The following is a 13,555-nucleotide window of genomic DNA, read 5'->3' as shown; positions in this document are numbered from 1 at the left end:
TGTCTTTGCATAGCTTTCTGTGATTTCACTCAAAGTTATAAATAAGCTCTCTCCCAAACCTGTCCTCCACTCCATCCTAGACAAGTTATTACTAAACACTGTAACTGAGACTCTCTTCTTAAAATGGAGAACCAATATAGGATTGTCTTTTACTTCTCAAAATAAAATCAGATGCATATCCCTACACATGTTCATTGCAATATATAGCACACATCTGAATGGGGAAAGATTATAAAATCTCAGAGGGTGACAATTTCAGCTTTATTTCTCTATTTTAATGAAATCTTGATAATTGTATTATTCTTATTTTTTTTCATGCGTGTGACATAACTAAGGTCAAGGGTTTCAATACTACTGTTATAAACTACAAATGCAACTTACTATAGTGTTGGCGTCATGTGTAGAATGTCTTTCCATCCTGTTTGGAAGGATCTCTTATCAGCTCTTCTCACTTCTTTCATCCTGAAACTTTTAGTACGAGAATATTATTGTTGCTGTTATTGTTATTTTCTTTATTCAAGCCTCTGGCACATACTATGAGAGCCTTAAACATCTATTAAATTACCTGTAACACAAATGGATCTGTGTATTGAAGTCATGCTAGGGCATATTTGTCTCAGCTACAAAATATTCCTTGCAATAAAAGCACAGTTACATGGCTGTGTGATCTGCACGCATGCAAGTTTCTGCAGCTCAGGTATCATCTGTTAAGATGCCTCTACCCAAGGTTCTACCAGCAACAGAATAGAGGTGTCACTTCTCTTTTCTGGGTCACCTTCATCCCTCCTTTCAAAGTATCCCCTGCACTGAAACTCTACACGCCATCACTTGCAGCTTGCAACAGATTCTTCAATCCAGAATTTCATCTTCTTTTTTGAGTCTAGCTGTATATTAGACACCAAAATTCAGATTAGAAACAATATAACTAAACTCCAGTTAAATTACATCAAAAGAGGATGTATTCGTTCATATCATTTAAATCTAATTCGGGTAAAACAGTGGTGTCCTGACAGCACGTGTACCTCTTTTCTTTCTGTCTCACTATTCTGCCTTCCACATTCTCCTCTGCCTCTGGGTTCTGAACACTTTGTATCTTGAAAAAGACAGTTGTCAGGAAAGACTGCTGCTAAGCAGTCTCTTCCTTCCTCATCGCTACACATTTATCACCGTTATATTAATGTAAGATATCTGCCCAGTTGTGAGCTAGTGTCAAGGCATTAAAATCTTCTAGTTTTAAAGCTATGAGTAGAGGCAGTGTTCAGAGAACACTTAGGTTCAAGTGAGGAAATCTAGGGTTCTTGGAAAGGAGCAAAACAAATAATTATCAGTGATACCCTTCCTCTGTAGCCTGCACAGGTGATAACCTCCTGAAGCTATGTGACTTCAAAACTTTTCCTTGACCTGAAAACAGAAACAAACAAACAAACAAAAAGGTGCATTAAAAACTCTCACCTCACTCCCACAAAAGGCAGCAACATTATTCTTTTTAAACAAAGTGGAATTTAAAGATCTCTTCTAGAAAAAGATGGATGATGATAAAGGAGCTCTTCAGGAGCCAACCCAGAAAGAAATGATTAATAACATCCTCGCAGGCTGAACTGTCCACAGCACTAGAGGGCATCATCTTTCTTCCAGTTTCTAAAGAGGTCAGGCGACTCTCTCTGTGGCAGTGAGATATAAATGGAAGGGAGTCGCTTGATCCTTATACAGAAGCAATAATTCACTGCCCCACCCCTGGCAAGCTCTACAAAGGACCTCATTTAAGGGACAAAGACCAGTGTTTCTAGTGAAACGAGACAGAGTCTGAGAAAGTGTTTTAGTAGAAGCCTGCTTTAACCTGAAGGATTCAGATTGGCTGTCCAGTAAGCTAAATCCACTTGGTGGTTAGGTCAAGAGGACTGTCATAATCCAAGAAATGACTCACATTTATAACCTCAAAGGGAGAGTAAAATTCATATTTTATCTGTTCCACAAGTTTTGGTTAGGGTATTAACTCTATGCCAGGCAGCTTGTGGTGGCAAAAAGCCTAGCTACTTAAGAGACTAAAGTAAGAGAATTACAAGTCCCAGGCACCCTGGGAGTATAGAGCGGGCTCAAGGCCAATCTTAGTGACTTAGTAATACCCTGATTCAAAGTAAGACATGAAAGGAATCATGGGAAGAAGCTGGGGATATAGTTCAGAGGCAGAGTGCTTCCTAGTTAATTCGAAGCCTTAGGTTGTCTCCTGTTACTTTCTCTCTCTCTCTTCATGTGAATTGCTTTGAAACAGTAGCAAGCAAGTCTAATGCCACAGCCATCTGAACCATTCCTTGCTATTCTGTCTTGCCTTTTCTGATTGCTAGAATCATTTTATCCACTGTATGATCACCGCTTCTTGTAGAACATGAGGGTGGTAGGCACGTTTCATCATCCCAGATCCCAGTCTTAGGCAAGGGTATATAGCCACCTGAGCCTAGCCATTACCACACAAAGCAGAAACGAATTATTACAAGTTGAGTTCACCTATACTCAAAAATTATCTAAACATGAGAAAGAAAATATTTTCACCAGTTTGTATTGGGATCTATTGATAAACAACAAATAAGAATGTACAGAGCCTTCAGGCCTGACAACAGCTAATACCTTAGAGTATATGCTAGACAATCAGTAAATGCTGGCCACTGACTCAGTAATTAATTCAGTAATATTCTGGTCATTAGTTTACATTTCAACAAATATACCTGTACAGAGATTCTCATGAAATGTCAGAAATGATAGAAGAACTAAGAGCAAAATTAATTTTAGTCCTTTCATTTTATTCAAAATGAAAACATATCCAATGCAATGCTCAGTTAAGTGGACAAAAATTCATAAGGGAATTGGATAGAAGGGAAGCATGTCACTCCTGAGGACAATGAGGACAATAAGGACTAAATTTGATGACCAAGAGAATCATCAACAACACCCATTAAAGGTCTCACTTCTTGATACCTCTACAATGCAATTAAGTTTCAAAATGAGTTTAGAAGGGGGCATTTAACTGAGGCAGTCAGTTAAGCAAATGTTATGATTCTGCTTTTATGACACACAGAGTACTTAAAAGTTTTAAGTCTGGGAAATCTGGGAGGGAGATCTGCATGCTTATTAATGGTATTAGATTGTTTTACATGATGAAGAACTACGGAGACAAAAAGTGGTTATTACTGCAAAAAAATATTTTAACACAATTTAAAACATGGGCCAATGCCCGTTATTCTGTTGGTTGTGTTTGCTGGAACTCATGCCACTGGCATTCTTTTGAATGTAAGCTCATCTTTAAGGATGAATATCTATTGGATGTTTTATGTTCTGTGACCTACAAAATTATAGAATATGGCAATTTCAGCCCCAGTTTAAACTTGAAGAGTAGAGGGTTTCAACCACTTTTAAAGCTCAAACGCTTGGTGGGATTTGAAGTTTCATTCAAACTGCATCTGTCAGTGGTTATCTAACACAGGCGTCTTATTATTCTCACCCTATCACACACATTACCCTTGCTATGAGTTCCTAATTTATCCTTAGCACAAAAGTTGGATCGGTTTCCTCAAATAATCATCTTCCTTCCTGTTCTCCACCCAACCCTCCCTCCCTTCTCCATCTTAAGCTTTCTCATCTCTTAATACGTTTAATGACACTGTTGTCTGACCTTCACAGAAGCTCAACTTTTATGGCCTGCTGTTCTGATTCCTAGGGTCCCTGCCTTGTAATGGCTTGCTGAAATTCCATTTTTGAATTTAAGGTGAGGCTAGCATCTTATGATTTCAAATAGGAATACATAATGCATGCAAAATTGAAAGGGGTTGCAGGTTCCATTGCAAGGCTTATTTAAGAATGTAAGGCTAAGTTTTCTTAAAAAAATATTAATAAAAGTGGCCTTCAGGATAATATGCCTAAATCTCTATCAGAAGGATGATAAAAAACAATGATAATCTCATAATATTTTGAATTCTAAAGGTAATGGACTACATAAGGTCTATAAAATTAAAAATTGTCATTGCTCAAAAGAGACTCCTGGGAAAAAATTGAATGAGGATGGGCTTTTTAAAATATTAATTAAAATATAATTATATCATTTCACTCTTCTGTTTTCTTCTTCCAATCCCTCCCATCTGCCCTCTCACTCTCTCTTAAGTTCCTGGCTCCTTTTTCTTTATTATTGTCACACACTCAAACGCACAAACACACACACACGTTTACATATATGGATAAATATATGATTATAGCATGCAGAATCTGTGATAACCAACTAGGGGGATCATTCCTAGAAAAGAACAATAATTCCTCTCAGTAATCATTAGTTGCCTATAACTCTTTGTTTCGGGGTGAAGCATGGTGATCTCCCTCCCTGACCTCTCACTCCATGTTAGCATGTCTATTCATGTTGTCATCACTCAAGTCTTGTTTTGGCAGTCGTATTATTGAGGTATGTAGCTTCTCTTGTCATTTCTAGGAGCTGCACCCTCACTGCGACTCCCCAGTCCTTTGGCTCTTACAATATTCCCACTCCTGCAGTGTTCTCTGGGCCCTGGGTACAGGAGTTGTATTGTAGATGTCCCCACTGATGCTGAGCATCCCATGTCGAGTTGTTCTCTGCATTTTGATCCAGTCACTTGTCTCTTCTGTCACAACTTCATACATTCAGATCTTCTTCTTTCTACCTGTTAAAGCATGGTCTTCCTGGACCCAGTTTCACACCCTTAGTGTTAAAATACAGGGGTCTTTCTAAGTTGCAAATGTAAGGTCATTTATCTCTTGGCCCTTACGCAGTCCCTTCCTTTGTACTCTCTCCTGCTGGCAGGGTGAACAGCAGGCTGCCCTTGATTGTCTCCAAAGCTCAGCTAGTCTTCAGTTTATTAGATTATGTGATTTTTATGTTGTCAAGTGCCATCTGTCCTTGTGCTACCCATTTGGTGACTGCCTTCCCATAAGCTACTTTCAGTAAAACTGAAGTTACCAGAGTGGATCTTGAACAGGAATTTACTACAGACTTAGTCTGGGCTTTCCCCTGGATGTGCACAGCCCTGCTGTGCCCTCTATAACTTGAGGGAAAATGAGTATCACTTCTCTCTTGATTAGCATGCAGAATGTCTCTAAATCCAAGTGCAAATTGGTGGCCTCGGAAGCAACAACATGCAATTAGAACATGCAATTATATAGCTGCAGTTTTGCATATTCCAAGCGAGCAATTTAAAATGTCAAATAGCGAGTAGTTTCTTTGTACTGCATAAAAGACTCCTCCTGAGTCCCCCAGACAACTCATTTGCAGAATTGCTAGTAAATCAATGTAATTTGTTTTCCCCAAGACTTCGTTCTGCCAGGGAAACCACCTTCAAAAATGCTGAAGCTGTTCCAATTATATCAAATTATTGCACCTCACAATAAGAAACTTCCCTATAATTGGTTGTGCAAATGAGAGAACGGAACACATATATAATTTAGACACAGAAGATTATCCTTAAGAGGCAGCCTGGCTGTGGCTCCCAAGTTAGTGTATCTGTGTTCCCCTTGCCTGGTACAATCCCCGCCTTTGACAGCTCAGCAGATACTAGGTTTCCCAGGGGCGCACATGTTGCTTGGCTGAATTCAAACATTAAACATATAGTGCATGTCAAATATTTCCAGAATTTGAGTGGGAAGATGCCATTCTTCCGGTGGTGCCGGTGATTGTAGCATAGGAAATGCTTAGCCTTAGATTTTCGGGAAGAAGTTTTCAGGCAGATGTGGATTCCAATCAATAATGCTTAAGTTCACACACCTGGCACGACTAAAGACAGTTTTATTAGAGCCCAAGGCACATCCTATCGTAATGTGCTTTTCTGAAAATAGCTACCTCAAGGCTGCAGAAGTCTTGTCTTTGTGCTATTGGTGTACAGAGTTAGATATACTCTTGGTCCAAGAATCTCTCCAGAATCTGCCATTTCTGGGGTCGAAGGAAAAGGATATGATAGCAAGAAACCTAGGCAAACGCATAACTTTCTGATAACGCTTGGATTTCTTAATTTCTTCCCTAGATGCCGCTCTCCCTCAAGCGTAGTGTGAGGGCTGGAGCTCCCTGCAGCACACATTCTTTAAAATATGCTGCATGCCCTTATAGAGAACGCTTTTTGCAACATGTTTGTGGTGGCAGGAACACAGCTGTAAGGAAGGTTTGAGTCTGTATGAATCTTACCTCCATTATGTATAAATTGGTATGTAGGATATTAAACACTTATCTCATGTGTAAACTGTTATTAAAACTTAGCTTGCTGGATTATGGTGGGGCATGCCTTTAATTTCAGCACTCAGGAGGCAGAGGCAGGCAGATCTCTGAGTTCAAGGCCAACCTGCTCTACAGAGCGAGTTCCAGGATGGACAGGGCTACACAGAGAAACCCTATCTAGAAAAACCAAAACCAAACAAGAATCCTTTAGCTCATTACCCAGAATTCTTATGGAAATCCTAGGCAAGGCTGTGTGATAAAAGAAGATGGCCACTACTATCCCAATGCTGCTTCCTTCTTTAAAAGGTGATGACCCAGGCACGCCCTGACGACAGCAACCCAATGTGCACAGATTCTTACGCTACACATCCATATGCCAAACAAAGCTAAGAGAACAGCAGGTAGATTCAGACAGACCTAGGTTCAAGTCATGCCTCCGTTCTCCAAACGTAATTTTTGGCAAGTGAATTGCTTTCCTTAAAACTCACTTTCCCCATCTGTAAAATGAAAATGATTGCATATATCTGTAAAGAATTGACGGAGGACCCAGCGAGGTGGGCACAATATATCTGGTCCTTAGCAAGTGTCTAACCGACCTGTTCATGGCTCAAATTTAGATTTTTTTTTTTAAGTTTAAAACCTTCAGTCTTTCATAGCCAAAGTTTGGGCAGAGTGCAGGGAATCTTCTGAAAGAAGGGGGAGATAGTAAGACCTGGAAGGGACAGGAGCTCCACAAGGAGAGAAACAGAACCAAAAAATCTGGGCCCAGGGGTCTTTTCTGAGTCTGATATTCCAACCAAGGACCATTCATGGAAATAATCTAGAACCCCTGCACAGATGTAGCCCATTGCAGCTCAGTATCTTCCAGGAGCCAAAGCTATTTACTGAAGCCAAAGCCAAATAGTGAGCAAAGGTCAGTTGGTGGAGACCTAAAGCTATTTAGTGAAAGAGTTATCTAGGACCCTCAGTCATGGGTGATAGATTTGTGAGGACATCCGTCTGTTAGTTTTAGAGCATCCATGAGATATCTTAAGAAAACATCCTTACGGTATCTTACAGGTGCAATATTCAAGCCATGAAAGCACTCTTGCTATCTCCTGCAGCAGTAATTAAGCCTTCCCCCTTTTCCTGCCTTCTCCCTATATAAGTTGGGTAAAAATTTCTAATAAACGAGGGTTTGATCAGACAAAAAAAAAAAAAAAACCTTCAGTCTTTAGAACGTGAGCCATGCTTCTTCCCAATTGCTGCCTAAAATTCCATCACAGGCTATGTGGTCTATTCATTCAAATGCGATCTTGCTTTTTGAGTTCTATATTTAATTCCCTGTCATCTGGTTTTTCGTCTGGGGGAATCCACCCCACCTCCAATCCACTTGACTAGAGCTCTGCCCTTGAATTTCTGTTATCTCCAGCTCCTTTTCATTCATTCTCCCATCCAGTGACTCCAGCCAGCATCTCTGAATGAGGACTCCCACTTGCCTGTCATACTTAGGAGCTAGGAATGCAAAAATAGTGCAGGTTGCATTCAGATAGGTAACTGAAAAGTAAATAGAAAGAGCACTGGAGAAACATTAGAAGGACATGGAGATTGGTGGATGTGGCAGCCGGGGGGGGGGGTAAGTCTACTCCCTTTAGCCCCTCCCAAACTCCTCCAGAAAATCTTTGTATAAAAATGCTTTACACTGCATCACCATAAGATAGACTGCTATACCACAGCATTAACATAATGAGCAATTCTGTTGGTGTTGTTTAACCTCCAGAAGCTCAGATACATACATATTTTCTTGGGAACAAAATTTCCACTAGAGAAAAGTGGTAAAATCTTATTCAAGGAGAAGAAAACACAAATACTTTGATACCTAGATCTGCTTAGTGATTTCGTTTGGAACCTTTGAAGACTTTAGGGAATAATTGGTCATCTCAAAATTATAAGAGCCTTTGAGGGCCAGGATTTTACAGGTCGAAAACCCAAGACAAAACACACCACTGTGCTCTGACTCTGCAAAGGACGGTAGATGCAGTTCTCACAGGGAAACAGGCTCTACAGTTGGTCCAGTGAGCTGAAACTGCTCTACAGAGGCTGATGGAAAAGTGGAGTTTGATGAAATCACTTATTTATCTCTTCCACATAAAGTAGATTGGAATGGATTTGAGACCTAGACCCAGGTAAAGTGGACAGGAGAAAGAACACTTTTATTTTCGGAAGCTTACAGAGGGAAATAATGTATGTTTGAAAGAGGTCACCCAGCTTCACCAAACATAGTGGAAGAAAAAGCTCAAAAGTTCCCAAATATTTGAAAGTCAGTCTTCCTCCAGCTTGAGACATTATAAAGACACAACTGAAAGAAGCTCAGCAAGGGTTGCCAGTGGAGATCAGCAGTCATTTTCTAGGATTTCTGATTTATTTTCTTTATCACCAAGGTTCCTCTGCAACAGATGATGACTTTCCATTCCCAGAAAACTCCATTTAAGGATTGACAAACACAAATGATCAGTGGCTGCCGCTAAATGTGTTGCAGGATGGAGAATCCCCACCTCTACTTTTTTTTTTTTTTTACTTTTTTTATTCTTTTATATATATTTTAATCACTTGCAGTCTAAAAGCTGATACCATGCATTTTTCAGATGCAGAGCCCAGAGGCCCCTGATATGGGACTGACCTGAATACCTCCTCCCTGTGGACTAGATTATTATGGTACTACAAGGCTCCATGCACATTTCTGGGGAAGGGAAGCAACCAACTGTACTACCCAGCTATGACACATATAAAACACAAAAAGAACCAGAACAACACAGTAGCCCTGTGGGTACAGTAATGGTACCCATACTTGGGTGGTAACTAACACCTCTCTTTTGTCATAAGACTCACTTAAGAGCAGGAAAATCATAACTGGTACTGGAAACCTAACCAACTAACCAAGCTACTGAAGCCATGGGTCTTAGAGGAAAATCTACAACTGCCACTTTACTAAAGCATCATAATCACCAAATACATTCTAAATATCAGTCCTTATGCCCACAGGTAAGTGTAATCTCTCATCAAGGAAACTTTTTTTGCAACAGAAGACCATTAAAGAAAACAACAACCAACCAAAATGTAAAGTTGTGGAGCCCAGTACCAATGGATACATCTACAAACCAGTTCTTCTCCCTAAGGCTTCGGGAACTCTGGTGAAGAGGTGTGGAAATATTTTAAGAGCCAGAGGGTCAAGGATGTTGCTGTGTGTGAGACTGCATATTCTTGTAAAGTCAGGAGCTATACCCATAAACTCTCATCACCAACATGACTGTCTGTCCATAAGCCGAGCAAGGACAACAGCAGTGCATGTACTAAAGCATGTGGGAAGAATACCACCAGGCCTCAGCCTTTCACAAGGAACTATAGGCAACTAAGAATTGTTGAGAGTAGGAAAAGTCCTCTTCCCCAGGAAAGAACATGCCAATTGGTTATCCAACACCAATTAGTCAGCCCTGAAAATATATACATGCAAGTAACACATAGAGTGAGCATGTTAGGTTAGATTAAAAGGAGTGGGAGTGTGTGTGTGTGTGGTGTGTGTGTGTGTTATGTACAATAACAATAAAATAAGAGATTATGAAATTGAAAGAGAATGAGGGGGAATATGTGGAATCATTTGGGGAAATGATATAATTATATTATATTGTCAAAAATAAAAACACTATCTCTTGTAGAAATTCTAACCCAGTTCTTACTGTGATTCTCTGTGAAGATGAAAAGCCACCATTCAGCATTCTCTCGATATTTCTTTACTGTCACAAAACAGGATCATTAAGCTCCCATACTTATCTTCCCATCCACAGTGCATAATTAATTTTGCCCCATGGGGCTATGCCTGTAGCTCATCCTTTTGATAATATCTGCTATCCTGGCCTCTCTGGTTTTCTGCACATTGTAATTTTAAGCAGAAATGCAACCTAGAAGCAATGAGTTTGAGACCAATTAAAAGCAGATTAAGAACATGAAATGGTTTGCATTCTTAAAACTTCTAAAAAGCACTATTCACCACTATTCAACAGCTAGAATTCTACAGCTAGTATATGAGTCTGCTATGTACTGAGACAGTTAAAATTCCAAATCTATTAAACACTGTTCCGAAATATAGAAAAGCTTCCGGAAATATTGGCTGTCATGGTTGTTAACTGTACTTACTAGAACTGCTTTCAGGTTCCAATGGGACACCAAAAAAGTTAATTCCAGTGCTGACAGCAAAGCCACTGTCTGTCACACCACACCACACCACATTCTGTTGGTGTCACTGAGTACATTTACCAGCCTGACAAAGGACATTTGACATTTTCTAACTTCATTCTTGTAGCCTCCTATGTGTCTTTCCAACAGGGAGACTTCTCTTTCCTTACACCACACATTGTCTTTGTGCTTTCTCCCTGGTCTACAGTTCTTTGTTCTTATCCTTTTGTCCATTCCTCCTTCAACTCTTACAGACCTTAACCATTGGGCTTCTCAGTGTGCCAGTGGGCCATCTTAATGCAGACACTCCCACTGGTGTCTATGGTTTTGATGACTAACTATAAATCAAGTCAACTCTGGCTCTTCTAGGCCCATGACGTGGCATTCTGCATCTGGATGAAAGATTAGAAATATAGATATTCCAATCTGCCAGAGCATTCCATTTATAGCAGATAAAGATCAAAGGCATCACAGATATGATATTCTATCAATGTTCTCCTAAAGACCTGGCTGGATTAGCATGATGCTGAGACAGATTTCAAAGATGAAAAAATATATACATATAATACATTTCTGGCTAAATCATATATCCAAATGAATAAGACTAGGATTCAAAGAGATTGTTTTTGTTGTTGTTGTTTTGTTTTTGCTTTGTTTTGTTTTGGGTTTGTTTTTTGGTTTTTGGTTTTTGGTTTTTGGTTTTTTTTTTTTTTTTTTTGCTTGGAATAAATTTTGACTGACAAATTCTTTACACTTCACAACTAGTTATTTTTAGGGGTGGGAGTTACATAAGAGCAACTATGAGTACCTACACAGGACTTCCAGGAGATTGGGCTCACTAACATTCCCTTATAAAGTGGCACAAGAGGCACATGTGCAAAGCCTTTCCTTTCCTAGAGGATATTAAAATGAGATGAATTTTATAAATGGCCATGTACCGTGGACAAGGGCTTATGTAATCCAAGCTTGTCAAATCAAGATAGAGAGTACAGTAACTGCTGCTCCCCTCACTAATTAGACCCATCTTTCACTAAATTCCCCCACCCTCCAAAAACAAACAAACAAACAAAAAAAAACCCCAATAACCTAGGGAAGTCGGGGAGGTTCAAGTCCCCTTTCCTTCATGTGGGATGTTGTCACATCTGACAGTGTATTTTCTGACATGGACTACTGCTTTGTCTTTTAATGATGTTTCCATGATATTTTGTAAGCTTTTATTTCATTATAGAACAAGAGACCTAGAACTTGGAAACATGTGACTCAGACCATGACCACCAGTAACTTCTTCACTTACTGGACATATGCTTCTCTTAATAAAATATTTTTAAATGTAAATAAAGAAAACTCAGAAACTTGAATGATATAAATAATTTGACATAACAAAACTTTGTTTCTATGAAAGTTATTTTTTTTTTCTTAATTTGTTCTTGAGGACTTAATTTGTTTGTCTTTTTTGGCCAGGAAGTCTGATAACACTGGAAAATGTCCTTGTGGCCCTTGTCTGGCCTTTGTCTAGCTTATTCCTACCAAGATGGCCACTCTCCAGGAGAACCCTGAAGGTGAGTCAGCCAGAGAAACATGGAGGAGACAATGCACCAAAACACATATATTAACAGAAGCAGTTTATTACATACAGATCCCAAGAAGAAAGGGACTCATACCACTCAGGATCATTATGCAGAACAACTGCATCCTCATAGGGAGAGAAAGAGATAGGGAAGGAGACAGGCATGCTAATCTCATAAGGTCTAGAGCTATGCAAGTAAATAATCTAAGTAGAGTAGTAGTTGCTGGGTCAAAACAAGCAGCCATGGTGCTGCAAAGTCATGTTGCAACAGAGATGGTCACTACAGCCCACCTGTGTAGTCTAAAGAGGGGTCGTGTGAATCTCACTGCACCCTAAGAATATGTTCTCTAGGAAGCACCAGTCTGAAGTAGATACCTGTACTGGTGACACTGAAGAAGGGGTAGGAGACTAGCAATGGAAGAAAATGTCACCAGCCTTCCTTCTGGTGCGAAGAAGTTGTACTTCAGAGCCACGGCAGAAGCGCACACAACATAAGACTAAGAACACGCGACCAAAGTGTTATTCTGGGCTTCGGGAGATGGCTCAGTGAGTAAAGTACTGGCCTGACAGGTGTGAGTGCCTGAATTCAGCCCCTCAGAGTCCATAGAGAGCATGGGGCGGTAGCATGTGTCTATAATCCCAGCACAGCAATGACGAGATGGAAAGTGGGGACGGGAAAATCGCAGAAAGATCCAGGGCCAAGTAGCCTGGCCCAGTGCTCAGGTAAACAACTAAAGAGAGGCTTGTCTCAAACAGAAGAAAAAGACGGACATTAAAGGCTGACCTCTGACTTTTGCTTATGCTTGGTGGCACATGTTTGTAAACTCGGACACACAAGCACACATGCACACACACACACACACACACACACACACACACACACTCCAATGGTCTTTTCTCAAAGTACTATCTCAGTTTTGTGAAAATTGGGTAACTTTAATTCTTTATTTTTAAAAATAACTTCTTTTAACTGTGAGGACACACAGGGACATCTGCTACTGTTAGGAAGCTACCCGCAAATCATCTCAGGGAAGGAAGAGTTTGAACTATGCAGCAGCTAGCTCTGTGTCAGTACCAGGAATTTATAGGGACAACTCCTTACAAGGCCACATCTGCAAAATTAAGATAACAAAATGGCATGGCATGTCCTAGGCAGAACCTGGAAAACATGATTAATGAAATTACTGTGAAGAAGAAAAAAAAATGTAGCAATTACAAGCCACATTTAACTGAAAAGATACCACACCAAAGACCACTAGCCTACTCAAAACCCCTATATACACCTTGAGAGAAATAGGAGAGCTACACACCATTGTTGTTTACAAGCAAACCATGTGGGAATGTCTCCAGCCAAGGAGGCCAACACATTAGGAAGGAGACAGTCTGTGCACATGAAACATTTGTAACTAAAGGAGGGGAAACAGCCCAGGTGACGACACAAGAGCAGAGAAAGAGAGAGGTGCACACATGGAATCTGGCTTGGAAGGGAGGGAATCAGGCTTAGGGCTGAAGTAGTCATTAGCTCCCTGGACAATGGATTTCTACCCACGAGTGTTTGTTTC

General features: G+C 40.1%; 1 protein-coding gene across 1 annotated transcript in view; it reads right to left on the bottom strand.

Moving 5' to 3' along the window:
* The window catches only part of LOC129688061 (uncharacterized), a 259,773-nt gene extending 255,117 nt beyond the window's left edge, over window positions 1–4,656 (bottom strand). The window contains exon 1 of the mRNA XM_055622817.1: window positions 4,484–4,656. Coding sequence (XP_055478792.1) covers window positions 4,484–4,656 — 173 coding nt within the window. The remainder of the gene's footprint in view (window positions 1–4,483) is intronic.
* Between the last annotated feature and the right edge of the window lie 8,899 nt (window positions 4,657–13,555).

Source organism: Psammomys obesus, unplaced genomic scaffold, assembly GCF_907164565.1.
Source record: "Psammomys obesus unplaced genomic scaffold, mPsaObe1.curated_primary_1811, whole genome shotgun sequence".
Classification (NCBI taxonomy): Eukaryota; Metazoa; Chordata; class Mammalia; order Rodentia; family Muridae; genus Psammomys; species Psammomys obesus.
Note: the sequence above shows the minus strand (reverse complement) of the source record. Positions and strands in the feature narration are given on the sequence as shown.